Here is a 24,734-nt window from a genome sequence, read left to right on the forward strand (position 1 = left end):
CTTATGATGTACATAGCATAAAATATACATAGCATCTATGTGTGTGTGTGTGTGTATATATATATATATTAGATAAGTCACATCTAGAGCAGAAGAAGGGAAAATAAATCATAATTTTGAAATGAATGTAATTATTGCAATCTATCATTCATTTTATGTTTAAAGCTGTATTCCGTTGGTATTATCTGAAACTTTTGCCATCCCACAATTGTAGGTGGTGTATTATCAATCCATCTGAGCAATATATTTTTCCTGGCAGCAAATGTAAGAATACAGCCTTCTCTGATGCGAGCCACCAGCAGGTTTAAATTTCCCCTTATCCTGTGAAGTATCTCATCTACCAGACATCTACCAGATCAATTGGTGTAAAATTGTGCACAGACATTCATGTTTCACGGACAATGAATCCCATGACTTAGCTGATCCCCTGACTTTTCCTCTAGCGCCACCATGAGGTTCACATTTGTGGTTTAGAGTGAAATATGGATGGATTGCCATGATACACATGCTAGTCCCTTTCAGGATGAATTGTAATATCATTGGTGGTTCCTTAAGTTCTCATCTAGCACCATAATCAAGTCAAAAATTGTATTTGTCAATCCTTCTTTATTAGTTTTAGTATTATTTATGATAAAAAAAAACTTGCAAAACTAATGACATTCCCATCTGTACTTTGTGATTAGTCCCTGAAATGAAAGCCCAGATGAAGTAATGAAATTGCGATATCTAGTGGCGAAATTTTGACTTACATCTTAAAATAAAATAGAAATATGATGACTGGCTATATTATTCTACCCTTGTATTTATTATTTTATGGGCCGATCCTTCATTATTTTACCTATTTATAATGTTTGCCTTTTAATTACCTGCAATGTGTATTTGTTACTTGACATTTGGCTTTTTATATGGCTATTCATTATTTGATGTTTGGCTTTTTCATTATGTCATAATTTATTCATCCTGCCCATTTACTATTTAATGATGTACACATTCATTCACGTCGTCCTCCACTCAAAAATGTGTTTTGCTTACTTCACAGAATGATATGTGCAGAGTTTGACACTAGAAGTCTGTTTTGACTTGTGTGATATGAAAACTTTAAACTTCCAGCTTACATACATACATTAAGAAAGGACTTTTCAGTGAAGTAGGAGACATGTTGTGTCCGGCAGTTAAACTTTTAAGAGGAACATTACAGGATATTTTTAAAATATGTCTGGAGGGGATCTTTAAATGGCATTTGTTATTATATATTTTTTCATTACATGCGATTATTAATTGTTAGACATTGCCATGAATTTCGCTTCATATACGTGTGAGTCTTTTCTCGGGATTGTGATATTTTCAACAGCATTCGAGCTCAACGGCTGACCGGCTGTTATGGTTGAGATGGTGTCCCTGGCAGGATGGTCCCCCACTCCTCAGCTAGCTTTTCTTTAACATGACTGAAGAGAATCTATGAACTTTCAAATGGGCACTGGCTAGTTTTCTTTTGAATTGTAATTATTAGCTTTATTTGTGTAACAGAGTGGATAACATGATATTTTAAAAAATTAAAATATAGATATATACAAGGCATTAGCTTCAAATTTTAGGTAGGCAAGAAACTCCGCTACCTAATTCTGTGGGGGCCGTCCTGGAAGGGAGGCGTCCTGGTTTAGTACCTGCCCTCCTCATAAAACAGGAAGCTAACGTGACCTGAACCAGAATTGTTAACATGAAAACACGACAGACCATAGAAAAGCTTTGCTAGCGACCAGACGCCAAGAGGAGAGAAAACGGCTGGTTGGATTAAACTCTACCTGTAACGGCTTTGCTAGTTCCCAGCTGCTTTCACAGCAAAGCAGTGTTTTAGCTCGCTACGTTAGCTTGTTTGCTAACTTTAACACAGGTCCGGATCGGGATTTATTCACAGCTGGTTAGGTTGCGCAAGACACCCTTTAACATTTCACCATGGGATCCAGAGCGTCCACGTTACTCCGAGAAGAGGAAATCGAAGAAATTAAGAAGGAGACTGGCTGTAAGTTGAGCTCAGTCTGATTCCTGTGATGAAGATGTAGACTGTTAAGACATTAGATGCCTACTGTACTCACACATTTCTGTTGCCATGCACTGCAGTTGGCCAATTACTAGAAGCCTAACATTTCTTAAGTAAAATCCCTAAACCACGTACTAAAAGGAAGTTGCACTAATAGCATGTATTGTATGACTTAACTTCCATTTCTGCTGTGCCTCTCTTGACTGTATAACTGGGTAATAGTGCACACATACATCCTCTGAAGATGGCAGTTATTATCGGTGACTTCTGGTAGTGTAATGAGGCGCAGTATTTAGGTGAAACGTTATTTTGCCTGGAGCACTGTATACCTGTTATCTTCTGGTCATCTGGTAGTAAAAGCGTTGCCTCTTTGGTGTCCTCCCCACAGTCTCCCACAGTCAGATCACCCGCCTGTACAGCCGCTTCACCAGTCTGGATAAAGGTGAAAACGGCACCCTCAGGTAAGAAATAACATAACCACCATTGTGAAAATAAACACATTAAACATCAGCCAGGTGCTGGGCCTGATTAGTTTGGTTCCTTTGAGGGCTAATTGGCAGGTAACCAGCCAAGACTAGCATGACATTTTCTATTATGGAGGCCAGATTGGCTGGTTAGATGATAAGTGATTGAATTTTGGAAAAGCCTTGCTTGTGTGGGTAGTGATCCAAAACTTAAAATGTTATGAAGGCATTAAGAATCCATTATCACTCACTTACAGCTTTGCAAATTGTTATTAAATGAAGATGCCTGCAGGTTATGCTTGCCTTATATTGGCTTTATCTATGTTTCTTCCTTTTTTAACTAGATGTTTTTGCAGTCATCAACAGGTACAGAATTGTAAAGTTCTTATAACAGAACTACAGACAAATACTAGAAAGAATCAGACACAAAAATTTAAATTAAATTGAAATGAATAGATTTTACTAATTTGGAATTAGTCAATTTAGCAGGAAAATGTCATTTAAAGGAGTTTTTATTCAGTGAATGCACTATATGAATAGAAATTCAATAGGGTAGTGACATTGTATTGTCATTAGATAAAGGCTGTCAGCCACAGTGTAGCAAGACATCATTCATTTTCACATGAGTTTCACTGTGATTGATAATGAAATCTTTCATGTAGCTTATTATCTGAGCACAGTCAGATGTTGAGTATTCAGCTGAGACCTCAGAGTGACATTTCTTTGGTTTGTGATTAGCCTCTAGCTCTATCCTTATGTCTGGGCAGAACTAGCAATAGGTGAAGAAATAGGTAATCATTAAGGCTACTAAAACATTAGTTTGAAACTTGGTTTGGCACAGCCCTTCGATTTGTCAATGAGGAATCATTTGCAGATCATTCTCTCAAGGGTAAAATAAAAAATGGGTCTCTCTACAGATCTTTTGAAAGACATGTTTACACGTAACAAGTTCTTGTTTCCACTTGTTCTTGCTCCAGTGCTTTCAGTCACAGCTCACAGTCAGGCACATTCTCATTTTTCCCAAGGTGACTTTCTTATCATACATTAGTTGCCACAACAGTGAGATTTTATATACAGTATATCTCAGCTGACCAAATTCCGGTCTTACGGATGGACTAAGGAACTTTTTCACTGACTGACAAATTGCCAAATTCAATTAATTGATATATTTTCCCAGCCAAAACTACTTCCAGAATCAAAAATATTTATTTGCCATCCTGTTTTCCGTTCATCTTCTCCTGTTTCTATATTTGCAGTCAAATCAAGTCTGGTTTTAAAGAATAATGTACTGGGTCATGTATTTTTAAAGTTGATCACAGTCTAAGATCTCTGGTTAATAGGTTTTAAATGAACAATATCTCCTTTGATTTCATTTGTTAAAATATGCTGTGTTGGAATTCAAATTTTGATCATATCTCATCATGTCTGCAGTCGAGAAGATTTCCAGAGGATCCCGGAGTTGGCCATCAATCCGCTGGGAGACAGAATCATCAATGCGTTCTTTCCAGAGGGGTGAGTTGTCCCTGTTATTGGTCTGCTTTCTTTGGAGATCTTGTTTTTCGCAGGAGTGTGCATTATAGATCTGAGTCACAACCACCAGAAAGCTGAAAGGCCATCAGGCTTTTCAGTTGTGGCTGCTTGACTGCAGACTTGAGAGGCTCAGTCTTTTCTGCCAATTCTGTGTTTGAAAAAAATCAACTGGGGTTTTTGACCACCGCAGGTTCTCACTGTATATTTGGCAGTTGTTTGGCTGTTTTATCAGTCTGAAAGTTGAAAACCAGATGTTTTCAAATATATCATTAAAATCCCAAAAAGTCAGATGTGTAGGCGTCTTAATTTTAGCTGTGGCTTTTAATGCTTTTAGACGTGTTCTTGTTGCTCTGGTTTTGGTTTGTTTGCTTCAGAACAACTTGAGAATAGAGGTGGAGAGCTGTAAAATGGTGTTAGGTCACGACTAGTTTGAGTTTTCATTGTGTTTCCCACACAGCTTATGAGTATAAAGGTTATCTGAGCTGGCACAAAGAACCAGTGCATGCTGTTTGTTTTGTGTCTGCTATCCAGAAAATTGTAGTAAATCCTTTTTTTCTCATGTTGTGTTTCTCCGATGTGTTGTGTAGTTATATTATTCTCTGTCTCTGGTTTTTAGAGAGGACCAGGTAAACTTCAGGGGCTTCATGCGGACCTTGGCTCACTTCAGACCAATCGAGGACAATGAGAAAAACAAGAACGCCGCGGCCAGCGAGCCACTCAACAGCAGGACAAACAAGCTGCTCTGTGAGTAGAGCTTGGTCACATGGGCGTGTCTGGGTGGAGCTGGTGACCAGTATCATGAACATTCTCACAATTTCATAAAGTGGCCTTACTGTGTCTGTCATGACTTATATATATTTTTATGTTCCCAGTTGCTTTCCGTCTGTATGACCTAGACAGAGATGACAAAATCTCTCGGGATGAGCTGCTGCAGGTGAGTGCATTGGTTTGTCATGTAAATATGACGCTGAGTCACAGAACAGTTTGTGGAAACAACTGTTTCACGCAATAAGCAAATCAGCCAGATGGCGAATAATTCGATTTCAAAGATGTCTTTTCTTTTCTTCATAGAAATCCATTATTATTGCCTCTGAAAATATTTGCTATTCAGTCTATATTTAACAAAGAAACAAATGCTATTGTGCAATATCTATGTCAAAATGCTCTGCAGAGAGAGGGATTTCCATGTCGATAAGAAGACTTTGCCCTTGTGATGATAATGATATGATATCTCACCTTAACTACAGGTTGATTATTCCCAGACAGTCTAATATCCTGAATTTGCCTTCCCTCCATGTTTTTTGTTATCCCTCTGTGAAGCCATCTCGGTTTCAGTAACACTGTGTGACCTGTAATTGCTATAAGCTCAGGGTTAAATGACTCAGGCAGATCTTTTGTTTTGGGCAAAACACTCCTGTGTCTGCTTCTGCTTCATGTTATGCACAAGTCTCTAACACGCTAAACCTGCAACTCAAATTGCCATTTAACCGTAATAACTACAAATTATCTTGTGTAGTGCTTAAATACACGCAGCATTAATATTGTTTTCAAAGCATTCCACCATATTGTTTGGGAAAACATCATGACTATTATTAATCTTTGCCAGGAACTGTTTTTCACTGGTATTCATTAACCATGAAGGGACTTTTTGTTCATTCTTTGCAGGTCTTACGGATGATGGTCGGTGTAAACATTTCAGATGAACAGCTTGGCAGCATTGCTGATAGGACAATACAGGAGGCTGACACAAATGGAGATAACTCCATTTCCTTCAATGAATTCATCAAGGTAAGTTTTGTGGTCAGAGGGCATCTGTCACCTCACATTTACAACGCTCTACTGTATTCTTTACTTTCTAAGGTTTTTAATAAACTAGTAATAATATAACAAATGCTATTTGAAGGGTACTTTTAGTGAAAAGCTCTGACCATGTACCACTATCATGAGCACATACTGTACATTTTTAGCATTGGAGGCACCAGTGGGACAGAAACTAGAGCCCAGGAGTGGCTACAGAAAAGAAAGAAATATATTCCAAGGACACATTTTATACAGTACAGGATGACTTTGCATGTGCACAAAGTACAACTTGCATCCTTGTTTAGTTACTATGAGAGCACAAGAAACACATGACAAATTCTTTTATGTTAATCCAAGCCACACAGTTTCTTAATTTGTGTGAACAACTGCTAACAAGTTCAAATGTTTCAAATCAATTTAAATAGCGATTCAACATCCACATACTGTTTTTTTCCCCAAAGTGCATGTTTGATGTTTTGTGTGTTTGAGTTAATACTTCGCTAAATACATTGTTTTTGACTAACAGTCAGTGCCGAGCTCTGTATAAGCCTAGCAGTGAAATGGTCATGCTGTGTCTATTACACATTACAAGACCACAACATAGAAACAGTTGTTTTTAGTATCTAAGCTTGTTCTGTTTTGATTGTTTCCTCAGGTCTTAGAGAAGGTGGATGTGGAACAGAAAATGAGTATCCGGTTCCTGCACTAAGCTGCTTTTTTAAAATTTTGAGTAGAGCTTCAACATGCCAGCTGATGTCAGAACAACCTCATCCAGCTTCTCAGCAGGCTGCTGTGGCCCACACTACGAGTACACGCTGTCAGACCAAGCATTAGGTAGATAATGTCATAGATCTTGAGTTTCTGCCTTTGTACTGCTCTGTAAACTAAGGGAAAAGTTGCGTGCCTTGTGCTGTTTTATGCAATGTCACTATGTATTTTTTCCCAGCAATGGAACATTATTTATTAGAAAATGTGTAGAGGGTCACAGTTAGTACCACTGCTGTTCCACTTTTCACATAAAAAATTATTTTATAACACGATACGATAAAGCTTTTTGCTATTGCAGTGAGTAAGTTTATTCTAAGTTTACTCATGCTGTTCCATGGATATTTAGCACATGCTGTGTCTTTGCCCGTATAAATATGCAGTGGTTCAAAGTGAAACTTGTAAGATGTGTGATTCCACTTCAAAACAGACAGTGTTTTTAATGCTAACCGGATCTTATGGCTCATTTTCTTTGACTTGTGGCAGAGCAAGTCAGAGCAGCCAGCCAGGCAAGTTTGTCTCTTGAAGCAAAGCAGGACCTGCTCCACAGATTTTTGTGTTTTACTCACTGAAGTGCCATGACTTTGGTTCCCCTTTGTAAGTTATTATCTAAACAGTAAACAGGAACCTATGGCCATGTTTGTGGGTGTTTATTTTTTCATATGGGTTAACCTAGCTACTGCCAATAGATTGTAATTACCTGTTTCAAATGTTGGACTTCAGCCAAAGCGAGTTTGACCCTCTTTCAAAGCCAGTAACCACCCAGGGCCTGTAGGAGCCACTGCTATTTAACATGTGTATAATGTGATATTTAAAGAACTGCTTATTCATTTACAACTAAAAACTGTGGTGGTAAGAATGAAAATTTCACACAAAATGCTGCTATCCCTTAGGCTGGTGTGTGTGTCTTCCCTAGCACTTGTTCTGACAGGTAACCATGGTACATTTGCAAAATGGTATCACTAGGATTTAACTGCTATCTTGGCCTGCTTTCAAAAAAGTTTTTACCCCTGATTGAGTCTTAATAAAAGTGTCAGGCCCTGTGGTGGAAACTGGGCTGTGGACCAGTTAGTTTGTAGACTTAAAACAGGTAAACCCATGATAATGCGCTGTGCTTCTATTTATATGATCAGTCTCCCTGTGGCTAAGAAAAATGTGTTTGTTTATTTGTGCACTGCTCAACATTTGTGTTTTAATTTCTTTACTCATTGACTAGTTCCAGATGCTAAAGAGAATCAAATGCGTTAAAAATGTATTTTCTGTACAGGCTAGTGTACATGAATTGGAGCTCAAATGTCCGACCCTTTAATCATTAATGTGAGTTTGTTGAATCAGTACAAGAACACCCTCCAGCAGCTGAGTGCAGGAAATACAACCATTTTATTAATCATTATGTGGTTATCGGATATGATTCACATGTCATATGATGTTGGTCAAGGTATTATCAAAGTGATTCATGAATTTGATTTGAATAAAATAAGTGCCATGCTTGCTTTGTGTCATTCATTGGTAAAGTAGCTGTGTTTTTTGAGGGCCTGTTTTTTTTAACCTTCTATATCTAGTTTTATTTTAGTCCTTAGACTGTATGAACACTTATTATGTTAGGCCTATGTCAGAGGAGACTAAAATGAGTTCATTTTTATTGTGCATGAGAGAAATTGCATAATAAAGACACAAAAAAGTATAACAAAAGTATATGCCAAAACTAACATATAACACTATAGTATTTAGTTTTTTTTACAGTTATTTCCATTATTGTCTGTTGGGGGAAATGGGAGGCTCTGTTATGCTTATGGCTTCAGAGGCCTAGGCGCCAATTTGTAGATTGTGTACACAAGCGTTTCTGAGTTTTCGCTTAAGTCTCAAATTGGTTACCACTACTTAAGTATTCTTGTAGTCTTATTCTATTTTAGCTTGTTTTTATTTTCTATTCTCTTGGCTCTTTAATGACTATTTTTAATCGTATTAATGTCCTTTTGTGGTGTGTTTCTTTTGCACTTGCGATGCTTCGTGTGAAACACTTTGAATTGCCTTGTTGCTGAAATGTGCTATATAAATAAACTTGCCTTGCTTTATAAATGATAAAAGATGAAATGATTTTTAAAAATGTGATTAATTTTCTGTCAATTGACTACTCTATTAATCAACTAATTTATTTTCTGTCGATCGGCTACTCAATTAATCGACTAATTGTTCAGTGCTAACTAAGTCAGAGCAGTTAGCTAGACCACCTATGTTAGCATATCATTGATAGGCCTTTAGCTAACCTTTATACATATGTAATTTACTCTTAAAGGGGCTGTTCTTCAGAATTAGTACTTTTAATGCTTAAGTGTATTTCAGTATAGATACCTATACACTAACCTGCACTTAAAATAACTTAATTAATGCACGGAGTTTAGTTCATTCTGGTCATTCTTGTGTTCAGTTAGCGGCAGTGAACGCACCACAACGCTGATTGATAACTGTCAGGAGAAAAGAAGAAGAAGAAGTACTTCCGGGGCGGGCTTTAACTTTGATTGACAGGTCTCCGGCACAATCGTCGCACTCTTCCGTTGGCTCGTAGTAACAGAGCGAAAATGGCGTAGAGCGGAGGGTGTGCGGAGAAGGGGACGAGGGGACCTTCTCCTCTTCGGGGTGTAAGTAGGGAGAAAAGGGGGCCCGGCGGTTTTCGGTTTAGTCTTCTCGAAATGTTTCCTCACCCGGCGCGGCCAACTCTCCCCAGAAAAAACCCGGCATACGTCTAGTTTGGGATACCTAAATGTGTCACCGTAGAGGAAGAAACCCCCCTGGCTTTTGTTTACCATTATGAGCAGCTGCAGCTTGAAACACAGTGGAAATACCTCTGCATCATTTCGGACCAACGCTCACACCAAGGTCAGTGCTTCTCAGTCACGCCAGACCTGTGCACCAGCTTTAACACATTTCTCTGCTTATTTTCCTCATTTTGGGAATTGGCAAGGGGAAATTCACGATTACATTTAATGTACATTCTGCTATTCCGGTGATTTTAAACACTAAAATCAGTAACGTTATCTACTTAATGAAATAACTCTCAACCCTTACCTGGACGTCAAAGCACTTCGATGGACTTATTGCCCTGTTAATAATCTATGTCCCCATAATTCATGCTTTTTTTTAATAACAGGTCTAGGATGAGGTCTTAATGAGCTAAAACAATTAGTCGATCAACAGAAAAAATATCTACAACAATTTTGATCATTTATAAGTTGTTTAAATCATTTTTCAAGCAAAAATACCAAACATTACCTAGTTTCAGCTTCTTCAATGTGAATATTTGCTGTTTTATATCATTGTAAACTTATTATCTTTTGTGGGGTTTTTTTGCTGGATGAAACAAGATATTTGACATGTCACCTTGGGCGTCTGTAACATATTTTTCACTATTTTCTGACATTTTATAAACGTTCAATTAATCAGTTAATTGAGAAAAACAGGCAGATGTCTGGATGACATCATTAATATAGTCTTGCATTTCAGCTGCTCAGCTTTAGAAGAGACAAATTCACAAATTAAAACTGTACAATTTTATATAGAAATTATGTGTGAATTTTTATTCTAGGATGGGTCAATTCAGTTGTGAAAGCCCAGAATGGAGGAACATCTCCCTACAAATCAGCCCCGGCATCATCGACAGATCACTTCCATGGCCACCCAGACCTGTGGAGGTAAAGGAGAAGAGTTGTTGTGAAGATGACTTCTTTTGGGCTTTTGGGACCCAGGTGCCCTCCTTCCTGCTGTTGCTGGGACATTGGCCCTCTCTCCACAGCACACACCCCCCGTCCTGGCCTGTTTCTGCAGCATGATCATCAGTCAGGACATCTGTCAAGATTGCAGTGACTACGTCTACATGTAGCCAAACGTTTTTATCGGGCTGCATGTAAACGTAGCCTGATGCTTCCTGAATGAGTGAAAACTGTCCCCACACGCTCTGTAATTAGATCAAAGCAGTTTGATAATGAACAAACTGCTCCCATTTCCTGGGAAGAAAGTAAAGACACAAGATACTGTAGCAAAGATCAAGGCCTGTGATTAAATTAGACGCATAGGGTGTATTTTTTTTGTTTTTTGCACTACCTCATCGCCATAACAAGTCCAACATGAGTGAAAGGGAGCGTGATCAGTACAAGTAACTTATTGGTTGTCAAGCTCCACAGCAGTTTTATACATCATTCCTGGATGAATTTGGTTTTAGTTTTAGAGGGTTAATAAATGAGGTTGTTAGACAGGGCAGCCCAGAAGCACATGATGCACACTGTCACTTACTTTCAGTTCATCCATTTTGAGTAAAATTGCATTTCGGGTTTTTTGTGCTCTCCTTTGTCAAGTCTGCAGGTTTATTCACAAATTGCAGGTAGAGACAGAATTATTATACATATTCCTCTTGTGATTTAATCCTTGAGATCCCTAAAATTCCAATATTTAAAGTTAGTCTTTTATTACGAAAGTCTAGTTCAATTTTAGTCTTCATTTTGTCTTTGAGACAACTGAGATGCCAGTGCTGAAATAGCAGCTTTAATTCCTTTGATTCAAGCTTACAGTGGATTTGTCCTTAATTGAAGGAAACCCTGGTCTCATTTGTTCAACTTTATTTTGGTTAATTTTTCTATGATTTATATATAAAAAATAACATTTAACGGGATTTGTGCAATATTTGATCTTAACTGTCATGTTGTTGACCAAACTGTATATTGTATAAACAAGTGACAAGTTGTTTGAAAGCAACAAAATCACCAATGTCTTCCATTAAGATATGTATAGACTCATGTGCATTAGCTTATTTAGCGGGACTGTGGTGCCAACATTATAGTAGCCATGCATGACCAGTAGTGATGCTTGCTTCATGAAGAATAGTGAAATCGACTTCTAGACTAAGCTGGAGCTTAAAACTGCGGAAACCATTTCAGAAAAATTGTGGTTAAAAAGGGTGGTAGATTGACGTACTACACCTTTTTAGATACAGCTTTGCCCTAAAATCTTAAACCAATGCAAGATCTCCTTTTTATTCAACGTCTCGGGTGTAGAATAAGTTGCATGATGAAAATATAATTAAAGTATGACACAATCAGGGTATGCAGTTAATAAGTACTGATTCAAGTAGTTATATATAGGCGTATATGCTCAATATAACTAAGTGCTTTCTAACAGAACTGCTGTACGTTTTCTTAGGATTCTTATCTGACCAAAAAAAAAAGCTTAAGAGATGTCCTAAATTGTATTCATGCACTCTTGAGCATCAAAATAATTAGGTAGTTATTATGCAACAGCCAAAAAGCTCCCAAAAAACAAGTCTCAGATGTGACAATGATAGACCCTTTAGAGAAATGTTATATTAAGAGTAGTACTTTAATCTTAGTTTTGGATATAATTGCTAGGGATCTAACGTAGTGTTTTGGTCCTAGAATTAAGATCTCACCATGACATTGTATTGTACATAATACCTCATAGTTTTGGGATTCAGAGCGATATATTTTAATCCATAAAATTGTATTTGATTAGAGTTTTAGAAGCAATAACCTACAATAATGCATGAGTTTAGTGCCAGGGTGTAAGTGTTAAAAGGAGTCTGTAACGTCATGTGGAAAGGATTCCCCCCCTCACTTTTATGCCTACCGTAGCTATCTATTAGTCACTTTTTTTTGGGAGTCGTATAATATTTGGCTTTAGAATACAGTATCACTTATGAAGGTTTGGGATATTTCCTGCAGAACAAGGTATACATGAGGGCAGCTGTAGCATCATGGTATTACACTGACACTGAAATTGTATTCTTTGAACACCAAAACAATCTAAACCAATCGGTACATGAGAGATGCTTTAAAATTAAATTCTTGTAGCATTTTTACATCTACAAACCCACCTCTTCCTTTAGAAATACAGACTTTCAGTAACTCTGTGGCTGCAATCGACTTACTGAACGAACTTGACAATTGTTTGAAAAGCACTTTCTCTCTATGTACTGACTTGCACCGTCATCATCACCATCCTGTCTTGAATACTGTGTTCTAAAAACCCTGTAATGCTCTTTGTGGGGATTTATAATCACAATTTATAAGCAAGTAGGCGTCTAGCAACTTGAATATATGGGTTTAAAAAAGATGCATGACTTAGCAAAATAATGAATGATTTGTATTGCATGCAATAATCCAACTTTGTAATGTGAATGAGTGTAATTAGGCTATTGAAATGTTCATATCAGATGTTCTGTGACAAGGTGACAACTTGGGGATGGTTGTTTGACACAACAGCAAGCATGTTGAAGTAGCTTTGATCATCAGTTGTGGTTTTTACAGACTAAACTGCACCAAAAAAGAAGTAACGGAGAGTAGTTTTAATTGTTTCTGCTCTCTGTTGTGCCAAACATGACCATGGCAGTACAGCCGCAGTGCAGCTGAAAAACACCATTCAGCCTTTGTTCCCATGAAAAAAAAATATATATATATATATATAATAAAAGCTTAGGTAAAATGACATTACTTTGTTGATCAACTTTTCCACTGAGGAGGTGGACTGTGTAGAAACTATGCACTCCAGAGGGAGGATATGGGCATGCTTATTACGTGTGAGCCTCTTGTCTGGTTTTGTATTTACTAAAAAAAAAAAAGGAATCTGTATCAGAAATTCAGCAATAAAATGCAGCATGGTGCCAATTGGATGGCTGGTGTTGATGTTTACTTAGTTTGAGTGCTGTTACAGAATGACATAATGTACATCATCATCTTTGCAGTAGAGCAAGTCTGTTGTAAAATTGTTGCAGTCTTTGCAATTGTCCTTCTGAACTCCAAACAGCACAAATTTTTCTTTTTAGTAAACAGTTTTACGTCTTCTTTGAAGAAAATTCATGAACCGAAATGTTGGACACTTTTGGTGGCGCTCGATTAAGTCAAGGGATCACCAAACTCTGTCCGTACGAGATGTTATGTCAATCCATCTGATAGTTGTAGAAATATTTCACTCTGGAGCAAACGACTGACCAGAGCCACACTGCTTGCATGGTTAAAGATACAAACATTATCAGCATTCTTTCACAGGTATGGCAAAGTTGAAAATGGATTTAAGAGCTCTTGAGAAGTTGCCAATTGTAGATAATAATTGGAGTACTTCAATTTAAATACCAGCACACACTACAATATCCACAATGCATCTGCAGAGATTGATCAAAACTAATAAGTAAGACCTAGACCTAATGCCTGCATCACCAAAAAACCTTTAATGGAAACACCAAACATGTGTGGGGAAAAAACAACAAATTACAACACAAACTAGAAGAGGGATTGGAGAGCAGATTGGTGAACACATGGTCCCTATTCCCAGGACTAGGTACAGTCTTGATTGCTTGTGAACACTAAATGTCCAATTCACTGGTAACACTCCTGTCGGCCAGTCTGCTCTTAATGTGTGCCATCTGATCCAACTGTGCTTCAAACTGCTGTCTCACCTGCAGTGGAAAGAGACAAAGAGTTTCAGTAAAAGGGCGTTTGTTTTTTTTTTGCTCAAAGCATCAATCATTCCTGCCTGGATTTTCTTTACACAGTAGTCCTTTACCACACTTGAACTTTTGAACACGTAGGAAAACATCTATTATATATGCTGAAACTTAAATAGTTTTAACAGCTTGTACTCCTCAGGGGACAAAATTAGTTTTTTAAAAATTATTTAATTAGTTGTATAAAAATGGCCAGATCATACCAAGTAAATTCACCTCCCATAGAACAAGTAAGTGCTTGTCATATGTCACTACAGTACTGATAATACTCAGATTATGAGATTATTACGTGAGTTAAAGAATGAAATGAAGCACTGCAGTTGTACATACAGGTATTAATCCTTGTCGTCAGACATAAACACAATATTAGATTTCGTTGTCTCACCTCATTCATGCTTTCTCTGAAGGGCTTCAGATCAAATGTAAGTGTGGATGCTTTCACCATTGAGCTGCTGTTGAGGATGTAACTGCAGAGAAAAATTGGAAAAGGGAGTTTTGAAGGACCAGGTGGGGTTGCCTAAAATCTTTTCATACTAACAGTATCCATAGAATGAAAAAGAAAGGAATCGGTCACTTATGTAATGTCTAAAAAACGTGAAATTGTTGCTGTGTTTCATCTCTAACCTGAGCTTTAAAAAAGCAATTCATACAATGGACAAAGCTCATAAGGCACTTGTTTATCTTAGCCTCTCCACACAGCAGTAATCCTGTACACAAGAAGTCAATATGTGTGTGCACTCTCAGAGGCAGCAAAGCTTACCAACTGATGTTTGCTTTGTAGAGGAGAAAGATGGAGCGAGCCATGGCCAAACGCGACGGGGCCGAGTGAATAACTTTCCCCACAGCAGAGTGGCAGCCGCGACATTTCAGAGAACTGTAGATGCTGAGAGGAAACAACAGCAGTGAAAACAAATAGGACACCTTTCAGTCATGACTGTAGAACGAGTTGACTGAGAAGAACACATTCCTTAACAGTGGTGGGTAGAGGTTTTATGTGCGGCTTAAGCTAACACATCTAGTAGCTGATCCATACAACCACAGTCTATGTGCCATGTTCAAGGGCTCATTGAAAAAACATTACTGTTTATGTTCCCCACCCAGAGATCATCATTTCAATATTTTGAACCTAAATCTGATATTGCAAAATGGTGTATAGGGACATGTACATGTTACATTATATGCACTACTTTATTGTATGTGTGTTATATATGTGTCATATGTCATAGTATGGGTTTTATTTTTATACATTATTCAACTTTACCCACATGATAAAGTTTTGTGAAGTTGTCTATTGTAACTGTGTTTTTAAGTTGTATAACAAATTGCCTCTATAAGAGCAAAACATTTTATCCAGTTCAATAAATACTAAGGCATATTTTGCAGCTCTCCAAAAGGCTAAACACCATTGTTTTGTTTTTTTTACTCACCAATTAGCCATTTCCCCTTTATGTCCTGATTCCATTGCGTCACCGATGACCACATCATTGGTTACTACTGAAGGGAGAAAAGCAGCAAGGTAGTGATTAATATCATATTGGGATGAAGCATGTAGTTACCACCCATGCGGGAAGGGTACAGTAGCCCTGCAAATTAAAGAACATGCAAGGAAACAAATTAGCAAAGGTAAATGCACTAGGTTTCACATAAAATAATAAAACAAGATCATAAAAACATGCCACAGTTCACAAAAACAAAATAGTATAATAAAATAATAGTAGTTTGACCAAAAAATAAATACAAATTTTAACTCAAGGTCCACTTACTAGCATTTTCTGGAGCTTCCAACTACATTTTAAGGTTTTCCTCAGTGAATGGACAAATACAACTAGTTGTAGACGTTTGTGTCATGTGACGTCAACTGAGTTATCTCCATGACAACTAAGCAAACTCCATCCACTGAAGAAGACCGTGAGACACAGTTTCAAGTTACGAAAAAATCTAGTAAGTGGGCCTTAAGTTAAAAAAATGTTTAGCCAAAATAATATTACATTTCACATGAATCTGTTGGCAGATATGTCAATTATATATATATATATAACTCAACCCACCCATCACTAGTCCACTCACTACACTACATAGACACACAACAGGTCAATTTACCAACATGAGCTGATTTCTTAATATCTAAAAAACGCAAACAACTCTTATATTATTTCCTGAGTCAACAGTAATCGGTGAGAGATGAAGTGAACTTACTTAGACACATGATAGAGTCCATACATTTAATCTCCCCACAGACGCCGAGGGAGTCCCCCAAAACAGTGTTGCACTTCTGACAGTGGAAAGTCATCCGCTGTTTGTGCTCTGCCTCTGTGGCCACCTTTACATTGCCGGTACGTTGGATTAAGAGGCTCTCGTCAAATTCCATTTTAATTGAAGTTTTAGGCAGCCTAGCTAGCTAGTTGTCCCGCTTGTGAATTTGAAGGATCAGAAAGCAAGATGTCTCTTCCTTGTTTAACCTCGGCGCGCCGTGACGTCAGTTTGCTCGGTGTAACACTGCCACCATCTGGAGTAATTGGAGAAATGCCGATTTACTGCTAAAGAACATTCGTTGTAAACATTTCACATAATAAAACAAGTGGATGCTAAATATGCGTATGCCAAAATAATGATTTTTTTATTCATCTTAAGCGGCGAAATTCAAGAGAAAACGTTAGTCGACAGAAGATGAACGGCTCATAATTTACGTTGACAATGGGCAGAATGCTAAAAAGACATCTTCGCTCTGATTGGCTGCGAGGCACATCCGGTCACACACAGTAGCCAATCAAACGGCTCCCGCTGCTGTGTTTTGAATCGGAGTAGTTTTAACCGTCAGGCGCCGCCACAGCTCACAGTGCGAGAGAATCAAAACGTGTGTCTGCCCATTTTGTCTCACAAAACGGAATAAACACCAACATGGACTTGGACTCCATGAAATATGCGGAGTTGCGAAGCCTTGCTAAGGAGCTTGGGCTTAAAGCGAACATGAAGGTAATGGAATAGAACTTTTTTTTTTAAATAACAGCAATACTTGGAGGTTATTGTGAACGGTAGGTTATTAAGGCTTGTCCAGCTGTGTTACGCTAACGGTTAACGTGTAAGCTAACGTTTGCATTTGTGTGCAACTGGGCGAATATACTCAACCAGCTAACGTTTTTTTTGTTCGGAAACAGGCCGATAAACTCCTCAAAGCCATCAAGCAACATTATCAGCAAGAAAAGAACAAGGAGGAGGGAGGGCAGGTAACTTAATCCTGGTCAATGATGCTGTTTCATTGCAAAATCAGCCTCAAACCATGCCTTTTTTGTTAATATCTAATGTGTACATATCGGTGTATTATTGTGGTGTTTTCCAGGGACAAGAGAAGGATGCTGCAGTTGTTCAAGAAGACGAAAATGCGACACAAGACAGTACTCAGGAAAATAAAGACACATCTTGCAAGGAAGAAGTTTCCAGCCCCACTGTGTTTGTGAACACACGTCGAGGCAAAGGAAACGGTACCAAGAGAAAGATCTCTGATACTGCATCAGTGACTGAGTGTGATGCCAAGTTACCTCCAAGAGCTGCAGAGGTATTACACAGTATAACATACTCAAAACACAAATACATGACAGTAACAGAACTACAACTAAATAGCATTTAATAAACACCTTTTTGAATTAAAAAAAAAAAATCTAAGTTTGCATCCTAACACATGATTTTGTGCATGTATAACCACCCCTACTCCTCATTGGAACAAATGTACAGAGTTACTTTGTTGCAGTGTCAATTCATTGCATTCAGGAGAATTAAAGACTTAAACAAGTGTTGTTCCTTTTTAAGGGTGACACTGTGGCTGCATCTATTGAACCCTGTGGTGCTAGGGGTGCTAAGAAGAGAAAAGTGTCCTCTACCAAGGATTCTGACAAAACTGAGCCTCCTAAGGAGCCTCAGGCCACTGGCAGTGAGCAGCAGCCTGACATTAAGGATGAAGCACCTGTGCATAGTGATACAGGTCAGTAATATGGTTTGATGAAAGAGGATACAAACTTGTAACTGTTAATTTATTCTGATTTGAATAGCATGTCCCTTCTGGATCCTAATGTGTTGCTGCTGTCTTTCTTCAGAGATTCTTGACTTTAACATGCAGTTCTGATCACATACTAATTCTTTTATTTTACATTAATTTCTTTGTGTCCAGAAAATGCACCAAAAGTGACCAAAGCTGGTAAAATCCCTCGTTACCAAAGGCTCCAGCAGAAGAACAAGCCGTCGTTGAAGCCTGTCACTCCTAGTAAGTTTTTTGTTTCTCCCTCCCACCCAATCTCCTTTTTGTTTTTTGTTGTTTTGTTTTTTTTAACCAAAACTTCAGAGACCGCATAACAGTAAGGGAGTTGTTTCCCCCCACAAAATCTCAAAGTAATTTTTGTAAATTATGTGTCTTTTGTAGACTTTAAAAAACTCCACGAGGCACATTTTAACAAGATGGAGTCGATTGACTCGTACGTCCAGCGAAAGACCAAGCAGATGGACACTTACAGAAGTTCAGTTAAAGAACTGAAGGTACTCAAACTGTCTTGGCTGTCTTTATTCAGAACATTTTAAATCTTATCTGTAAGTGAACTTGATGTTTTGTTTAAAAAAAAAAAAATATATATATATATATATTCCATTTTATTTTTAGAAACTTTCAGACAAAACTAAACTGCAGCAAGTTGATGGCAAAACTCAAGTGGTAAGTATCACCACCTGTTCATCCACAATTGTACAGACACTACAGTTGCAGTATATTAACTACCTTCCAGAGTACACTGAAGGTGATGACCTGTATGCATATATTCTACAGAAGGCAAATCCCAGTCGTGCCTCCATGTTCAGCCCTGTCCTGTTGAATAAGAGAGCAGCTGAGGACAAACGCAGACACACTTTGCTATCAGCCAGTAAAGTTCCTCCAAATAAGCCAGCTGGGAAGGAAGTTGTTTTGTTCAGACCGTCTGTCCTTTCCACTCGCAGGATCAATGTTCGGTGAGTCAGTCTTTCTTCCTCAGGCATTTGCTGGGACAGCATTTCATTTCATTAGCCACTACTGTTCACTCTACCAGGAACTTTAGCAAGTAACCAGCCACTGCTGGGAAAGTTTTGGACCTCTCAGCCACTCGCATGGATGGATTCTTTCCAGCCTCAACGTTCTTTTGTCCAAAACATTCTTACAATGAAGTTTTCGTGTTTTACAGCATTAAATGAAAGGTCGTTTAATGTGGCTTTTTTGACACTGATCACCAAAGAAATACCCCTTTTAATTTAGATTACTTTGCAGAGATCTATTTTCACTTTGACATTAATTACAAATTAAAAATTAAAAATTTTTGCAAAAGAGACGGCCCACTTCTTTGTATCTGTATGTGTGAACGCAGCGTAGTATGCAATCCCCCCCTTTTCACTTTGACAATAAAGGGTCTTTTTCTGTTGATCATTGTCAAAAAAAACCCATTAAATCTCTGATTCAATATTGTGTATATATAGAGATATAATATAATATGAAAACTTCCAGGAGGAGGGGTGAATACTTCACTGTGTATGTCATATTCAATGCAATGCTTTAACAACGAAATTTGTATGCAGGTTCTCAGAAGTCACTCATGACAATGAGCATAAGAGGTCCTTGCTGAAGACGCCGGCACGAATGTCGCCCTGTGTGACCTCGAGCACCCCACAAAAGCCGACCGCTGATGGAGGAAAGCCCAAAAATGTCAAGACTTCAACTTTCTCTGCAACAAAAACTCCAGGTATTTACTTTTTTTTTTTTTTTTTTTTTTTTTTTTTAAATCCTTGGAATGATATCTGAATTTGCCTATAGATATGTATAGAGTGAGTGATTACTTTTCCCCCCTTGAATTCCAAAGGACCATTCATTTTCACCGGCAACACAAGTACTTCAACAACCCCGGGAACACAAAAGTCAAACTTTGATCTGAAGGCGAGTCTGTCTCGTCCCCTCACCTACAAGCCTCATACAGGTACAAAACCATTTTTTTTGTTTCTCTGCTTCTCTGAAATATAGTATCAGTAGACAGACAAATCTGTGATGGTTGTTTGTTTTTGTTTTATAGGTAAACTGAAGCCATTTGGAGAGGCCAAAGAAAACACGGCAGGAAACAAGTCGCTGATCTCAAATTCACATCAGAAAAATTACAAACAGCACCAAGTCCAGACAAGGTATGTCTATAATCTATGCGCACACTGGCTGATATTGATTAGTATCCTGTAAGAATTTACTCTCACAGCAGTCTCTTATGGATGTTTCTGTATCTTATTTTAGGGGGGACAGGAGAGCAAAACAAACAGAAGACCGAAAGCAGAAGAAAGAGAGTATGCTTGGGGCAAGAAGAGGCCTTGTCATGATGTAAAAAATGTCGTGCTTGTTTGTAGACGTTTTGTACAGCCTGTTGTTCCAGTGTAAATATTTTGTCGTCTGCAGCTGACATCTTTTAGCCTATTGTTAGGAAAGTAGACAAGCTCACATTTTCTGCTTCTATCCAATCTACTGTGCATTGTTTTTAGATTCGACTCATGAATTAGATTAAACACCATATAACTCTAAATAATACATTTATGTGTTTTGATATGTAGAGAATCGATGTCCTGTTTCGCTGCATTTGAAACTGGTAATTTTGTTCTTAAAAATTTGATATACTTGCTGTTTACACTTTTTTTTTGGGAAAGACTGATAAAAAGACATTGTTACTAAAGCTTTCCTTGTCTGAATTCTCAGTTTTTAAATTAAAATTGCCATTGCAGTTTTGCATTGCATTGTGTTAACATTTGTGCGCAATCACGATTTGATAATGAAATCTGTCCCACATAAAATTTCAGAATTCACATGAAAAATATTTTTATTGTTAATTAAGATCTGGTTGGTTGACATTCTGTTGGAGGAAGACATGTCACGTGCAGGACTTGGAAAAGGATAAGCAACTTGATTTTGTTGTGAAAGAGCAGCAAGACTGTTAAACTCCTGTAACTGAAAGGTAAGATGTCCGCTCTAACTGTGTTTTATCTCCTTCAACAAGTCCTGAGTTGACCACATTTGCTTATTTTTATGTTCAGAAACACTTCAGGGCTTTTGCCAAATTCTGCAGGTAGGAAATGGCTCAGTGAAGTATCACAGTACATGTACTAGAGTCCTGATCTACAGTGTCCTAAAAGTGTTACCAAGAATGAAGGATGGGGTGTGATTAATTGTCCACCACAAGGAGGTGGTAGTTTCAGTATTACAGCTATTATTTAATAACAGTTCGTCTGCAGTATTGTAGTAGTTGCTCTCAAACTTCAGGATTCTTCTTGTACACCTCATAGGCAAACTCCTCAGTGTGTGCATAGTCTTTGCAGATGCCAATGTAATCAATCTCCAGCTGGAATGGACCATCTGCCTTATCCCCCAAGGTAAATCCAATGGTATTTATCTGTAAATACAAAAAGATGTAGAAATATGAACTAAACAGGACACAAAATGTACTAGAATGCTACAGTTATATATTCAAAAATATCTTTAGGCAATAATACAAATGTACTGAACAGTGTAACTTTGTTATGGCCTCATTTATTTGTGTATTAGCCATGTCGGTGTGAATTTTCCTTTGCTCTACCTTGTCCAGCCAGAGAGGATGCTGATCGTCTTGTATCCTCCCACGATGTGTTAGGAAGAACTTGGAGAAAGGGATCTGTAAATGAGCAGCACTTGAGAATTAGCATGGCTGCTTACATTTCATATTAAAAGAAAAACCATCAAATATTAAGCAGATCTAACTAAAAGTAAAGGTGCAGCAAATGCGGTAACAATGTTCTTCTGGTATATCAACATATATCATAGCACTTATCAGCAAAACCTCCATGACAGACCTATTCTTTTTTTTTAAGGGTTTTAGATATTTTTTTTCTCACCTTGACATCTTGCCAGTAGGGTCCTCCCCTGGTATACAGGAAATAACTGTATATGTCATCTTTCTGGTGAGAGAAGTATGTTTCTGTTGCAATGTTGATCATCCATGGACGGCCATCGCCACGCACGCGCAAATGCAGGGTGTTGAAACTGGACCAATCATAGTGCTTTTTTCTATCAAATGAAGCCTAGGAGAGACAAAAGGTTTGGGGGTTAACTTTTAATGCAGCTGTAGTAGTCATCTAACTGCCACTAGTATGATTTTAAGAACAGCTGAGAATTTCCAGACCTTGGATGTGGGCAGGTTTTCTTTCCAATACAAACTTACACCAGTGAACCACAGAGGAGGAAGAGGAACTAGTCTGTAAATTCAGCTGTATTGCTGTATTGTGTATTTGGAATACCAATAGCAGTTGGTACATGGATGTTCCTGATTTTTGGTTACCTGCCAAAGTGGATGGTGGTAGGGCTAGGCAACACGCGACAGAAAAGTTTAACAATTATCGATAAATGTGTAAATATCTGTTTAGTTGTAGAAAATGACCTTTAAAATTGTCTTGTGTGTTTCAGAGGATTCCATGAGGAGTCTAATTTAGTAACTGCCTTATGGTTTTTAACCATGAATTCAATACCACCCTCAGTGGTCAAGAATAAAATTCTGGTGTGGAAGAACTGAAGCCTATATTTATTTATTTATTGGGCTAAAAGTAGTCAAATTTAAATATATTGAGTCGTGAAATCAGCCTATAACAACATCCCAGGTAGCTAAAACCCCAAAATGTCCAGAGAAAATAGTGAGGACAACCTCAGTGTCCTCAATGACCCTGGATACTTTTACAGTAACTTCCCAACTTCATTAGAAGTGAATGTATGATTCCACAAGCTTTAGCAAGAAAAAACAGCAGGACACCAACCAGTAGTTGCTTTGAGCGTAGGGTGCAGTAGCCACTGTAGCGTGTTTCTCCATCCCTCGGAGGAGTGGAGCTCAGAGTCCCGTACAGAAAACAGGTGTTATTGTTTTTGCCAAGCTTCAAGTAAACTTCACTTTGGCCTCCGATCTCACGATCTGAGGACACCGTCCACTGCTCCAGGTTCTTTGGACCTCTGAACTCCCATATCACTCTGTTCTGCTCCAACATGTGCTCAAGGATTGGTTTGCCTTCTGGACCAACCCAGCGGTCAGAAAATTCCTTTTTCAGCAGTGTGAAATGCTTCTTTATCCCCTCCAAACCCTTTGAGAGTTCAAAGTTAATCTTCTGCCACGGAAACTTGTTTTCTTTGGGCTGGCCGGGTCGTCTGTATTCACCCTGAATCACAGCCCTTCTGGGCATAGTGAGGGGAGTGATGGAGGGGAGGAACAGCTGCTGGTGGTGGTGGATGGAGCTCAGCAGCCTCGCTGAGGGGAGACGTGTGATCTTTGGCAGAGACATTTCAGTGGTGATATGGACGATTCACTGCTGGGATACATCACATAGAAAAGTGGTTCCATTACACTTGAGTTACAGGCTGGTAATGGATTATTAAGTTTCCTGGATTTACAAGAAACAAAAAATCTTCTTCAACTGGCTTGACAGGTTGTCATCAACATGTATATTCTTTACATTATTATTTGGTTAAGGAAACACATTCAGACTAATGCTGGAACTATTAGCCTATATATGTATTGCTGTATTATGTTGCTATTTTATTGGTCCTGTTCACCGGTATATCACTTATGATTGGACTTTTAGTAACTGATCGGTTGTATTTATTGTTTCACTTTTGATTTAGTGGCTTTGCAGGCTCTTTAGCTACACTAATTCCCTCTTGAAATATGTGTTAGTATGTCTTCATATGTTGTCTATTGTGTGTCTAACTTGTGTCTCTTTGCTTTTTAATGTGCAAACCAGTTTCCCCACTGGTGACAAATAAAATTATCTATGCATCTATTTGCTGAAAAACTGATGACACTGTAAATCTATTTCAGTTGCGTTACTTAGTTGTTAAATTCACATATAAAGAAATACATACCAGTTGCAGGTCTGCGCTTCACACATGTCAAAGATTTGTTTCACTACAGTAACTGATTAATAAGAATATAGCTGTTTTCTAATCAGGTAACGCTAGCTTTTGAATGGGATTTATCATAATTTTGACACCTCTATTGAGTAAATGAATTATTCAGTTTGGGATAACAATAATGAAAACAGTCGTTAGTTACAGCCATGTTTAAGACATTTAGTGACAGACATTATGAAAACATTTAAATACATAGCTAACGTTACAATAAATGACCGTGACCATCTGGTTTACATTATTCTGAAGACCTAGCTACCTTTAATGTGATGTGATAGTGAATACACCGTTAGCATAATCTGTTTCTACTTACTGTGAACATGTGGTACCAAAGGGGGACGGGTGGATATTTAACCGACTTCGGTACTTGTTTTAGTTTGACTCGACCATCAAGTATCTCTTTAAAACACAGTTATGGAAACAGTTTATAAACTGGTCGTGTAACTACACTCATATACAAATCCAAGGTTGTCCGGATGCACACGGGAGACCAAACGGAAGAACTTGCGCTGCGTTCAGCACACATTCAGATAGAAACGTAACACAGAGAAGCGAGCGAGTCAAACGCATTGAACAGATTTACAACAGTAAACGGTTGAATTATCGTGGACCTTGAATGCAGCTCTAGTGCACCAAAGATTCTTGTCCTGACTGACACACTCACTGTAGTTCTGC

The 24,734-nt window shown here is 38.1% G+C and overlaps 4 protein-coding genes across 8 annotated transcripts; 2 read left to right on the forward strand and 2 right to left on the reverse strand.

The window, feature by feature from the left end:
- Positions 1-1,662: 1,662 nt before the first annotated feature.
- On the forward strand, positions 1,663-13,273 carry chp1 (calcineurin-like EF-hand protein 1). Its single transcript, XM_044167454.1, has 8 exons — positions 1,663-2,020; positions 2,427-2,499; positions 3,934-4,014; positions 4,649-4,776; positions 4,905-4,966; positions 5,698-5,820; positions 6,488-9,474; positions 10,181-13,273. Exons 1-7 carry the CDS (start codon positions 1,954-1,956, stop codon positions 6,539-6,541), a joined length of 588 nt encoding a protein of 195 aa, XP_044023389.1. The 5' UTR covers positions 1,663-1,953; the 3' UTR covers positions 6,542-9,474; positions 10,181-13,273.
- A 532-nt stretch (positions 13,274-13,805) lies between these two features.
- Positions 13,806-16,743, reverse strand: oip5 (opa interacting protein 5). 2 transcript variants are annotated; one of them, XM_044167457.1, is made up of 5 exons: positions 16,301-16,743; positions 15,532-15,687; positions 14,865-14,987; positions 14,490-14,571; positions 13,806-14,056 (listed from the first exon to the last, which is right to left on the reverse strand). In XM_044167457.1, exons 2-5 carry the CDS (start codon positions 15,564-15,566, stop codon positions 13,964-13,966), a joined length of 333 nt encoding a protein of 110 aa, XP_044023392.1. In that variant the 5' UTR covers positions 15,567-15,687; positions 16,301-16,743; the 3' UTR covers positions 13,806-13,963. The 2 variants fall into 2 exon arrangements, with proteins under 2 accessions (XP_044023392.1, XP_044023391.1); XM_044167456.1 differs by having other exon boundaries at positions 15,532-15,598; positions 16,301-16,738.
- A 139-nt stretch (positions 16,744-16,882) lies between these two features.
- nusap1 (nucleolar and spindle associated protein 1) lies at positions 16,883-20,873 on the forward strand. 2 transcript variants are annotated; one of them, XM_044167444.1, is made up of 12 exons: positions 16,904-17,077; positions 17,260-17,328; positions 17,442-17,657; positions 17,909-18,080; positions 18,267-18,359; positions 18,516-18,628; positions 18,750-18,800; positions 18,912-19,090; positions 19,688-19,851; positions 19,969-20,082; positions 20,176-20,281; positions 20,385-20,815. In XM_044167444.1, exons 1-12 carry the CDS (start codon positions 17,003-17,005, stop codon positions 20,470-20,472), a joined length of 1,440 nt encoding a protein of 479 aa, XP_044023379.1. In that variant the 5' UTR covers positions 16,904-17,002; the 3' UTR covers positions 20,473-20,815. The 2 variants fall into 2 exon arrangements, with proteins under 2 accessions (XP_044023378.1, XP_044023379.1); XM_044167443.1 differs by having other exon boundaries at positions 16,883-17,077; positions 18,750-19,090; positions 20,385-20,873.
- Positions 20,874-20,940: 67 nt separating this feature from the next.
- ndufaf1 (NADH:ubiquinone oxidoreductase complex assembly factor 1) lies at positions 20,941-24,703 on the reverse strand. 3 transcript variants are annotated; one of them, XM_044167448.1, is made up of 5 exons: positions 24,373-24,703; positions 22,919-23,458; positions 22,007-22,192; positions 21,712-21,786; positions 20,941-21,528 (listed from the first exon to the last, which is right to left on the reverse strand). In XM_044167448.1, the coding sequence occupies exons 2-5, from the start codon at positions 23,432-23,434 to the stop codon at positions 21,388-21,390; spliced, it is 918 nt and encodes a 305-aa protein (XP_044023383.1). In that variant the 5' UTR covers positions 23,435-23,458; positions 24,373-24,703; the 3' UTR covers positions 20,941-21,387. The 3 variants fall into 3 exon arrangements, with proteins under 3 accessions (XP_044023383.1, XP_044023382.1, XP_044023384.1); XM_044167447.1 differs by having other exon boundaries at positions 22,919-23,461; XM_044167449.1 differs by having other exon boundaries at positions 22,919-23,533.
- Between the last annotated feature and the right edge of the window lie 31 nt (positions 24,704-24,734).

Source organism: Siniperca chuatsi, linkage group LG15, assembly GCF_020085105.1.
Source record: "Siniperca chuatsi isolate FFG_IHB_CAS linkage group LG15, ASM2008510v1, whole genome shotgun sequence".
Lineage (NCBI taxonomy): Eukaryota > Metazoa > Chordata > Actinopteri > Centrarchiformes > Sinipercidae > Siniperca > Siniperca chuatsi.

Coding starts and splice junctions, on each gene's coding strand:
- chp1 (XM_044167454.1), top strand. CDS start 1,954: ATGGGATCCAGAGCGTCCACGTTACTCCGAGAAGAGGAAATCGAAGAA. Junction 4,967..5,697: donor CTCGGGATGAGCTGCTGCAG/GTGAGTGCATTG, acceptor CATTCTTTGCAG/GTCTTACGGATGATGGTCGG. Junction 5,821..6,487: donor CCTTCAATGAATTCATCAAG/GTAAGTTTTGTG, acceptor TTGTTTCCTCAG/GTCTTAGAGAAGGTGGATGT.
- oip5 (XM_044167456.1), bottom strand. CDS start 16,472: ATGGAATTTGACGAGAGCCTCTTAATCCAACGTACCGGCAATGTAAAG. Junction 14,988..15,531: donor AAAGGGGAAATGGCTAATTG/GTGAGTAAAAAA, acceptor GTTTCCTCTCAG/CATCTACAGTTCTCTGAAAT. Junction 14,057..14,489: donor TCAGAGAAAGCATGAATGAG/GTGAGACAACGA, acceptor TTTCCACTGCAG/GTGAGACAGCAGTTTGAAGC.
- nusap1 (XM_044167443.1), top strand. CDS start 17,003: ATGGACTTGGACTCCATGAAATATGCGGAGTTGCGAAGCCTTGCTAAG. Junction 18,629..18,749: donor GTTCAGTTAAAGAACTGAAG/GTACTCAAACTG, acceptor TTTTATTTTTAG/AAACTTTCAGACAAAACTAA. Junction 20,083..20,175: donor CACCTACAAGCCTCATACAG/GTACAAAACCAT, acceptor TTTGTTTTATAG/GTAAACTGAAGCCATTTGGA.
- ndufaf1 (XM_044167448.1), bottom strand. CDS start 23,434: ATGTCTCTGCCAAAGATCACACGTCTCCCCTCAGCGAGGCTGCTGAGC. Junction 22,193..22,918: donor TACGCTCAAAGCAACTACTG/GTTGGTGTCCTG, acceptor TGTCTCTCCTAG/GCTTCATTTGATAGAAAAAA. Junction 21,529..21,711: donor ATCCTCTCTGGCTGGACAAG/GTAGAGCAAAGG, acceptor TTGTATTTACAG/ATAAATACCATTGGATTTAC.